The sequence below is a fragment of the Macrotis lagotis genome, chromosome X (assembly GCF_037893015.1).
Source record: "Macrotis lagotis isolate mMagLag1 chromosome X, bilby.v1.9.chrom.fasta, whole genome shotgun sequence".
NCBI classification, from domain to species: Eukaryota; Metazoa; Chordata; class Mammalia; order Peramelemorphia; family Peramelidae; genus Macrotis; species Macrotis lagotis.
The window spans coordinates 691,189,479-691,199,717 of NC_133666.1; the positions used below are offsets into that span (position 1 = coordinate 691,189,479).

A 10,239-nucleotide genomic window follows, 5' to 3' on the forward strand; every position below is an offset into this window, starting at 1 on the left:
CCTTACTCTGAGTTCTGCCTAGCAGCGCAGGTCTTATCCTTCTGCTACTTGATAGACTCACTGTTATGGTCTCCTGATTTTTTTCCCTTTGGGCTCAATATTTCCAAGTCACTTCAACTGACAGAAAAAAAATAAGAAATGAAAAATCAGAAAAACTCTTCCTTCCCCTGGAAGCACCGTGGCATTGTCTTTGGATGCTGGCTTCTGAAAACCTCAGGTACTTTAGAGAATAGAAAGACTGGCTAGAGGCCTTGGGATACCCACAGTATTCTGATGGGCTTAAGCAACCCAGCGGATTTGGAGACAGGGCTGCATTTATAAAGAAATATTGTTTCATTGGAAACTCTAGTTCTACCACAGCATGGAAAATATTTATAGGTTGGAAAATATGTACAGTATGGTGTGCTTCAGCTATATAACTCAACTGTATGTTTGTAGTATAAACTCCTCTGCTGCTTACATTAAACAATATTAATTCTTTTAAGAAAATAAATTCATGGCACTTGGAATTCCACTTTGCTCGTTCTTGTTATGGTTAGGACAGTAAAAAGAAGACATGGCATCCCAGAAAGGGTTAAAGGACAGAGAAGATTGATTAAGACACCTGAAAGGCAGAGGAAAAAAGTCCAGTCAAAAAGACTGGCCCTGCTGTTTTAGGAGATAGATTCTAGGAAAAAATTTTGGAGATGTTTCTTTGCTTAAACAGATGAAGGATGAGCATTGGAGAGAGTGTTCTCTATCTATGGCTTTAGTTGTCCAAGGAAGGTTTTTGTCTTTGGTTTTTCTTTCACTGATGGTTCCAAAAGATTTTAAAAAATGATTTTCAAGACTATAGAATGAGTCTTCTTTTGGTCTAATAAACCATATACCTAGACTTCCATGTAGCATAGGCAACTGTGAAAATTCTGATAAGTTAGATGGACAACTAAGATCTACCATATCCAAACCCATGAAATGGACCTGAAGCAAGTATTTGGGTTCCTTGCTTGGGCTACACCATTCCAATTCTCACATCTTTGGTCTTGTTGTACTTTCCCTGTCCCCTCTTTTAGGAAAATAGGAGCCACTTATGCATGTCAGAGGGAGGTTGGTATTTTGGAAGAATGAGAGCCTTTCTGGGTCCCACAAATCGTACCCTCAATAAACCAACTTCTAATCTGCTTTCGATAAGGTTGGTCCTTCCAGTGAGTCTCTAGCTATTTAAATTCTTTAGATGTGTTTCCTATGGACACACCTGGTCCTAAATCAGTAAAACATTTAAAGTAAACAACAGATTGATTTTTGCATGATTTAAAGGGCATCAACACTTCTTAGGAATATACAAAGTTCATAGGATCTGGAGTGGGAAGATAGATGCTTTTAAAGATAATCTAATTCAACCCCCTCATTCTACAGATGAATAAACTGAGGCCTAAAGAAGTAAGAGAACTTGGCCAAGTTTACACAATAAGTCTCAGAATCAGGATTCAAATCCAGCTCTTTTGATTCAAGGTCTAGCCCTCTTTTCACCAAACTAAGTTTTTCTGTTTGTTGTCTTCTGTTGAAATTATCCTCCTTCATCATTGACCAACTCAGGTGCCAACTCTTTCTGTAGGAAACCTTCCCAGATGTGTTCAATTCATCTCTCCTTTCTCTTGTTTTCCTTGGGTATTTCACCTAGATTTCTACTTTGCTCCTATTACATTTTCCCTTGGAGCATCTTTATTTGTATGTGACTCACTCCTCTGTTTAGTTTGGAATATTGACTTCTTGGGGGAAATAATAGAACAGGACATTTTATATCTTGGCAGCATTGCTGCCTAGCAGAGCATACAGCAGGTGCTTATTAAAAATTTGATTTAAAAAAGAAAACCTTTGAAGAAGTTAATGTGATCATTTACTGCAAATGGAGAAGCCAAATGGAAAGAAAAACTTGGTGCCTGTAGCAAGAAAGCCAGTAGTTCACTCAGAATGAAAGCAGATGAAGAAGAAGCAGGAATGGCCTACATCAGACCAAATTGACATCTTCCAAAAGTCTTCCTGCTGTTATAAAAAAATCCATATTTATAAAGGTTAGAAAAATGCTTCATTTAATGCTGAGCACTTGTATAAAAATAAAGTTCATGTTCCTGAAATAATTGGTGAATAAAATAGACCCAGAATTGAAAACAGAAGAAGAGAGGAATAGGCAAGATGGCTTTTGCTTTTATTTTCTTCTATTTTTTTGTTTTGCTTTTTAATTGAAATTTTATTTTATTTTTCCAATTTCATGCAATGGTAGTTTTTCAACATTTATCCATTTGCAAATTTATGAGTTTTACTTATTTCTACCATCCTCCCTTCCCAACCCCCTCCCCATGGTTATGAGCAGTCTGGTAAAAGTTGTACATGAACATTTGTGCTTAATATATTTACATATTAGTCATGTTGTGAAAGAAAAATTAAAACTAAAGAAGAATTAGAACTAAAGGGAAAGAAAAAAACCCGAGAAAGGAAGGAAAAACATTAAGAATGTTTTTGGGGGTTTTTTTGTAAGGCAACCGGGGTTAATTGGCTTGCTCAAGGCCACAAAGCTAGGTAATTATTAAGTGTCTGAGACTGGATTTGAACCCAGGTACTCCTGACTCCAGGGCCGGTGCTTTATCCACTTCGCCACCTAGCCTCCTCAAGAACAATTTAAAAAGGTGAACATAGCATGCATTTAGACTCTGTAGTTTTTTCCCCCTGCTCTGGATGTGAATGGCATTGTCTATAGCAAGTCTCTCAGGGTTGTCCATCTCTGAACTGCAGAGAAGAGTTGTTAACAATGTTGTTGTTAATGTGTACAGTGTTCTCCTGGTTCTACTCCCTTCACTCAGCATCAGTTCATGTAATTGTTTTCATGCTCTCTAAAGTCCAACCACTCATGATTTCTTACAGAACAATAGTATTCTATTGCATTCAAATACCATAACTTGTTCAGTCATTCCCAATTGATGGACATCCCTTCAATCTCCAATTCTTTTTAATGGCCCCAGGAGCCCCTTGAAACTCAGGTCCATCTTCTTAACATCCTCATACTTCTTTTCTTGATGCTTGGCAGCTTTGACTTGTGGAAGAGCACAGGCACCAAAGAATGGAAGGTGGTGATGAAAGGCCTACACAGTGGTAGCACATTACTAATGAGGACTAGGGAGGAAGGACAGCATAAGGACTGCTGTCAGAGGGATATAGACCTGGAGCTGGTCAGGTTGAGCTGGTCATGCTCAAGAGGGAAAACCCATGCATTCCACTTGCCTCAAAGCACTGGGTACTGGGTGTGACTATAAGAATAGTTGGTCCAACTATTACACTGTTGGTGGAGCTGTGAACTCATCTAACCTTTCTGGAGAGCTATTTTGTAACTACACCTAAAGGGCAACAAAAATGTGCATACCCTTTGACCCAGCAATACCACTACTAGGTCTATACCCTGAAGAGATGATGAAAAAAGGGTAAAAACATCACTTGTACAAAAATATTTATAGCAGCCCTGTTTGTGGTGGCAAAGAATTAGAAATCAAGTAAATGTCCTTCAACTGGGGAATGGCTTAGCAAACTGTGGTATATGTATGTCATGGAACACTGTTTGTTCTGTTAGAAACCAGGAGGGATGGGATTTCAGGGAAGCCTGGAGGGATTTGCATGAACTGATGCTGAGTGAGATGAGCAGAACCAGAAGAACACTGTACACCCTAACAGCAACATGGGGGTGATGATCAACCTTGAAGGACTTGCACATTCCATCAGTATAACAATCGGGAACAACTTTGGGCTGTCTGCAAAGGAGAGTGCCATCTATATCCAGATAAAGAGCCGTGGAGTTTGAACAAAGACCAAGGACTATTCCCTTTAATTTAGAAAAAAAAATCTTATTGTCTGATCTTGTTATCTCTTAGACTTCTTGTCACTTCCTTAAGGATATGATTTCTCTCTCATCACACTCAATGTGGATCAATGTACAACATGGAAACAAAGTAAAGACTGACAGATTGCTTTCCATGGGGGTGGGGGTGGGGTGGGGGGGAGGGAAGTAAGATTGGGGGCAAAATTGTAAAACTCAAATAATATCTTTAATAAAAAATAAATAAATTTAAAAAAGAAGAGTTGGTCCAGTATGAGAAGACCTGGATGGAGACACTATGTACTCCCAAAGGGAGGGAGACCCTCCTAGATGGTATTCCAGACTCATTCTGTCAAATTGAAACCTGAAGTAAAACTTAACCCTTTCCCATGATCAGTTTTCATCTTATAAGGGTTTTCATTTCTTTGATCTTTTTCGAGTGAATTTGGTGTTGATTTAAAGTGAAAATTGGACTTCTTGGAAATGAAATGAATGAACTTTACCCTGTTGGGAAGGAAGTATTTCAGTAAGTGAGCCAAGTCTCTTTAGTCCTGTGTTTCTGTGGAGTTCACTGTGCAGAAAAGTGATTTGGGGAGTGGTTAATAATAGTAGAGGTCCTTCATTTAGGTTAGGCAGTAGAGTGTATGAGTTCTTGGAAAGGAGAGATTATTTCATTTCTTACTTTGAATCTTCAGGGGCTAGTACACAATAGGTGCTTAATAAGTGCATGTTCCGTTGAATTAGTTTCATACTAGTGTGATATTGATGGCGGTGGGCAGGGGGCACATTTCTCTATGTAACAATTTCTCTAATTAATCTAAAGGCAAGCTGATTTTTTGTATCTACTATCTCATTCTAGCCAGTGACCTACATACCAGGTCTGTGAGAATCAGCGTATTACATGACCGATCGTATAGCTGCTTTCTTTATCTTTACATCTCCTTTTTGAAGAATCAGCAAGCCTGTGTCAAGTGGGGTACATCTAGTGACACCATCATGTCATTGCCTGTAGATTTCCTCTACTCATGCCAGAGTAGATAAAAAACCCTTTTCATTTCTATCATTATTTTTGTTGTGGGTTTTTCTTTGTTTTTCTCTTTTAAAGTTTTAACCTCTACATATCTGGGTTGCTACAGATATGGGTTCACACAGAATCACCTAGCACTTGAAAGTGAGAAAATAATGAATATGTTTAAAATAGATTTGAAAATCCCCTTAAACATCGAATCATATTTTTAGGCCATTAAATGGTAAGGCAAGCCAACCTCAAAGCATTTTCCTTCATCAGCTTTCCAACTTTGAGGAAAGGAACTCATTTCACAATCAAGCTTTCATCACAAGTAGCTAGAGGCAGACAAACAGATCAGAGTAAAAAACACAACTGTGCAGTAAATATGAGTGTAACCAATAGCAGCCTCTGAACAGAGCTGCTAGCTGACTGGAGAGAGGCACGCTCTTAAATGTTTCTTTATCTGTTGAGGAAAATGCATCTCTTTTTAACATTCCCATGCTGCCTGGGGAGAGGAGAAAAGAGGAAGACTTCTGTTACCTTAAATCGCAGGTGTCCATTGATCACGCTACAAATCAAAATGCAGCCTGCCTATAATTTTTAGTGGGAAAAAACTATAACTGGATGCTGCTAAGTGTCATCCTCCTGGACTTGGATTGATGATTGAGTTGTCATTACAATAACTGTGATTGGAAAACATTTAGGAGGACCACCTCTCTGTCGATTTCTGAACACATGAAAAGATGGCTGCTCTTGGCTTGGATTATCTAGAGTGGCTGCTAAACTATAATCAATGACTCCTTACTTTTGTTAGGTAGTGGAAAGCTTGTTGAAGAAGTAAGTTGTCTTTCTTCCAGATTTTAAAACTTTTTTCCAAGGAGAGGCTTGTGACTTCAATTACTCTTATGCCCTGCTACTGATCTGTCTTCCTTGGGCTAATTTTTTTGCTAAGGAGAGCTAGCAACAATTATAAAGGGAGAATGAGAATGTAGAAAAGTGAAAAAATAAGAAATATAAATCTTAAGCATAGGAAGTGAGAAAAATCAGTTTTCTGAGACTATCCACATTAGGGTAAATAACAGGGAATGTCAGGGCTGGGAGGAGCCTCAGAACAGGAGATATCAGGACTGGGATATACCTTTGAGGCCATCAACTATCTCCAGTTATAAAGGAGGAATCTGATTCTGTACAAAGTTAAAATTTCAGACACCATGGTCAAATGGAAGAGCCTTCTCCAAATCCACAAAAGGCAATGTATCTCTTCCACTTAGATCTAAAGGTAAGCCTGTACTTTTCAGAAGGAGACTATGTTAGCAAATAGATAAGAACTAAATAGAAAATCCCTGGTGTCAGCTTCATAAAGCAGAAAGAGTTGCTGGGACTCTTCACAGAAACATCTGCAGATACTCCTTTGAGTAAACTCCTTTAGAATTTATAGGCTAAAAGATCATCATTCTTCAGAGTTTAGCTAAGTAATTGTTTTGTGTAGAATGTCTGACAATGACCCAAAAGATTGTCTTTCCTTAAATAGAATGAGCGATGCATCAGAAGACAGTCATCTGATTTCGACTGAATTATCCACATTTTCAGTCTAGACTCTCCTAGACTCACTGGCTATGTGAACACTCAGTTTCCTTTGGCCTTACAAATGTGGCTTCTGTCACCCAGCATAGTTATTAGAAGTACTAACAACACTCCACAGCATGCTTTTCAAACATTCTTTTGCATTGGATTGGTTCAAAACTATTTCCAAAGAATGACAGACTTTTACAGCTGTTGAAGATCCCAGTGTCCATTAGTCCTTATTTTAATTGAGTCATGTAGATTATAGTCAGCCCCACTTCCCTCCTCTGTCTGGGTTTCAGTTTCTTCATTGATGAATGAGAAGTAGGTAGTAACTGAGTCCCCTTCTAGATGTAAAATTCTATGATTCTTCTCAAAAAAATTTCCCCAGGGAATCACTTCTTTTCTTGGCACTGTTTCTGAACCTTCAAGCAATTTCCAAGGTTCACCATCTTGGGAGTGGTTTATGTAATCAGGGTAAAATTTGCTTTTCTGAGCTTCCCAATCAAATTCTGGTTTCCTGAATAATAAAGCAGAGCAAAACTCTTAAGTCATTAAGCTAACCTGTCATTTGAGGACTCTAGCTCCTCTTTTGAAACAGAGATCTACCTATCTGTCCTTGTTACCCCAGAAATGGCAGGATGATTTGAATTTGAGTAGCAAATATCCCCAAATGAGGTTTCACACAAGCTGAATTCTGGCATGTCCTTTTCATCCAACCATACCAAAACGAATTCATTTTCTCAATAAAGAAGTTTGTTTTTGTGTTTTGTATTTAGTATGGCCTGATTTCATTTTGTCCAGAGTAGGTCATTCTGAAATTTTACATACATAAGCAAACCAGTGATTTGATAAGAAGTTCTGTTTATTTTTTCAGGGTTTTACTGTTTTAAACAGTTTAGGTTTTGGTTTAAGCCAGAGTGAATTTGAGTGGTTGTTCCCGAGGGCCGGCATAAAACTGCTGGGACCAATTATCCCGATTGCTTTCAAAAACCAAAGAGAAACTGATTCTTGAACGAGCAAAACATCCCTCTGAGCCTTTTGAGTCCATACTGGTATGCATGTAAGGGCTTTATTCCATTGCTGTGGAAGCTGTATGGCTTAGTGCCGGAATGGAAGGATAGTCAGCAAGACCTGGATTCAAATTCCCCCCCGAAGCACATACTTTGTGACTCTGGGCAAGTCTCTTAACTTTTCAGCTCTCTGGGCTGCTATGTCTAAGACTGTAAGATTCAGAAAAGGTGCCCAACTTCATTGATGAAGGGGATTTTCTCACCTGGGCATTCCACATCCCACTGAATTCATAGGTCCAGTTCCTACCCCTTTACTTTTTCATCACTTATCAGAACTAGTAGTAAATTGGGTCACCAAGAAGTAAAGGAATATTGTTATGGATTTAGTATATGTGGCAACCTTCTCCCACTAAGTACATTGGAAAAATCTTTTTTATAATTTATCTTTCTACCCTCCCCAGGAGTTGGGGGGGAGTGGGGGTGGATGGGAGGAAGAGAAATGGGCATGGAAAATCCTTTTCTCCCATCTAGTGGCCAGAAATGTAAGTGTCCTAAGTGTTTCTGGGATGAGGGATTAAGGACTGGCTAAAGGGGTATTGTAAGGAGAGATAATATACCTGACTGTGCTTTTAGGGAAGCAGGATTCTAAATCCCAGTCTTCCCTAAAGTGGAAGAGAGTGAGAGAAGAGACTTGTGAGTAGTGATTCATCCTTCAGTCTTCTGTGTCTATGCCCCCTTTATATATTGGGGAAAGTGGGGGAAGGGTAGCTCTAAGGGATGAGATAGCAAGGTGATAAATTCATTCATTCATTGAAAAGGTGAGCCGAGATGGCTCTACTAATGTGTGTGTGAAAATCACTAGCTCTTTTCCCCCATGAAGCATTTTGGCACCCCAGAGCTCTCCTGACCGTTATTGCTCCCCTGTTGGCTTCACACCTCAATAATCAATTCTCCCCTCAAGAGCTGGCTGTACTGAATTCACTTGTGAGAGCCAAAGAACTGTCCCCAAAGTTGGCTGCCTCCAGGGGACTCCAGCTCCTGAAACTTGCAATGCCAGCCTCTGATCCTGGCAGCAGGACCAGTGTGCAGGGCCAAGCCAACCAGCCCATTGAAAAGCAGGTTGGGATCCGTTAACACAGCTCGAGGGATAAAAGCCTGGTGCCTTAGTACTCCCAGAAATCTCTGCTGAATGTTATCTCTCTCTGATGATTCCCACAGATTCAGAGGCTGGAATTCATGGACAGTCAGCACAGCTCTGCCACAATGAAGAAGAAGAGGAAAGTCAGCGAGCCAATGAATGTCTTCATCCCTGATAGAAGGTGAAAACCTTCTTTGAGTTTGGTTTTGTCTTGTTGAATTCATTGTGCAACAAACCAACATAAATTCTCTGGGTAGGAAATGGAGCCTTGGTGGCCAAAACCTTTGGCTGGTCTTGAGTTACGCTGTTCCTAATTTGTCTTTCTAGGCTCTTGCCACTGTGGTAAAGGCCATGATGTTAGGCTAACTTTGAGTTCATTTTGGGAGAAGGGAAGTTGGCCAGAGAGCAACCAAGTCAGCAAAAGACTGCCTTGGGTTACAGTTACCACAGGCTTTAGCTGTAGACAAACCCCTATTGTATGTGTATCTGTGTGTGTGTGTGTGTGTGTGTGTGTGTGTGTGTGTGTGTGTGTGTGTGATAACTGCCCTTATGAAAAGAGAAAAAGGCAGGCATCTAGACTACTAGGAGATGCCTTAACTTGTTGGAACCTGTGGGCCAGAAGCCTGATCTCTTGGCTAGAATTCCCACCACATTAAATTGCAAAGGATGTGTGTGGTGTGTTCTGCCTATTGTAAATCAGATTTATGAGTTAACTTAGATCTCAGCCATGATCAAACTAAGTTCTAGACAGAGATGTGCCCCTCCTGCAAAGTTGCTCAAATCTGACCTGGGACTCTCTTCTGCCAGCCAGTCTCAAGACAAGAACAGAAATTTGAGGAATTAGGGAGCCCAAGTTTCATCTCCAGGTCCAGTGTGTGGTGACTTTCAACAAGAAACTCAGTTTGACTATCTAAACCCAGTAGGGGTTGCTCTCTGATCCCTTCTCATTAGAGAGAAATTTTGTTAGAGTTCAACAATAATACTGTATGAATAGCAAGTAAATAAATGTTATTTTTTACTTTTTGAATGTGCATATAATACTGAAATTAATAAAAAAAAGACACTGGATGTATAATGTGTCTCTGGCTAATTTTACAAAATGCAAGCTGTTGTTTGGTTTAATCATCTCTTGTGCTAAGGAATGTGTGGTCATCCAGACCAAGGGGAAAAGCCAATCATACTGCTCGGAGTTCTGGATCATAGGTATGCTTAGCAGTTGTCAGAAGGCTATGATTTCTGGTGGGCTGGATCTGGAGATGATTGAGTGCCCCTTGGTCACCCATCTTCCCTCCTCCGACTATCTGCAAATAGTGGGGCCAAAGACACTGCATCATCTATACTTGGAAGGAGGACCAATTGTCCTTCACCTCTGGTCCTACTCATTGAGGGTTTTTCAACCCACCCTTTTGGAGAGGAAGCCTAGGCTGCATTGGGATTGTTATATTCTTAACAGAGCTGTGTCTGGAATCATTTTATTTCTATCAATACATTTATATAAATTAATTAGTAGCCTAGTAAAAGCAAATGATTTATCCTGAGTAGTTATCTTAAATAGAAATAGCTACAGTTCCTGCACTGCATTACCAATTTGAACTTTTGGAGGAAACCATCCTAATTAATGAGAAAATTCAATTTTCAATTCTTATTTATGATTTCTATAAATCCAAAACATGAT

General features: G+C 39.6%; 1 protein-coding gene across 3 annotated transcripts in view; it reads left to right on the forward strand.

Moving 5' to 3' along the window:
- Nucleotides 1–9,632, forward strand: part of HORMAD2 (HORMA domain containing 2) — a 117,127-nt gene extending 107,495 nt beyond the window's left edge. Inside the window, exons 11-12 of one of the 3 annotated variants that reach the window (XM_074206320.1) lie at nt 8,645–8,745; nt 9,372–9,632. In XM_074206320.1, coding sequence (XP_074062421.1) covers nt 8,645–8,745; nt 9,372–9,408 — 138 coding nt within the window. In that variant the 3' untranslated portion in view covers nt 9,409–9,632. Of the gene's footprint in view, nt 1–8,644 lie in introns of all 3 variants that reach the window. The other 2 variants (XM_074206321.1, XM_074206323.1) reach the window with 2 other exon arrangements.
- The last annotated feature ends 607 nt before the right edge of the window (nt 9,633–10,239 follow it).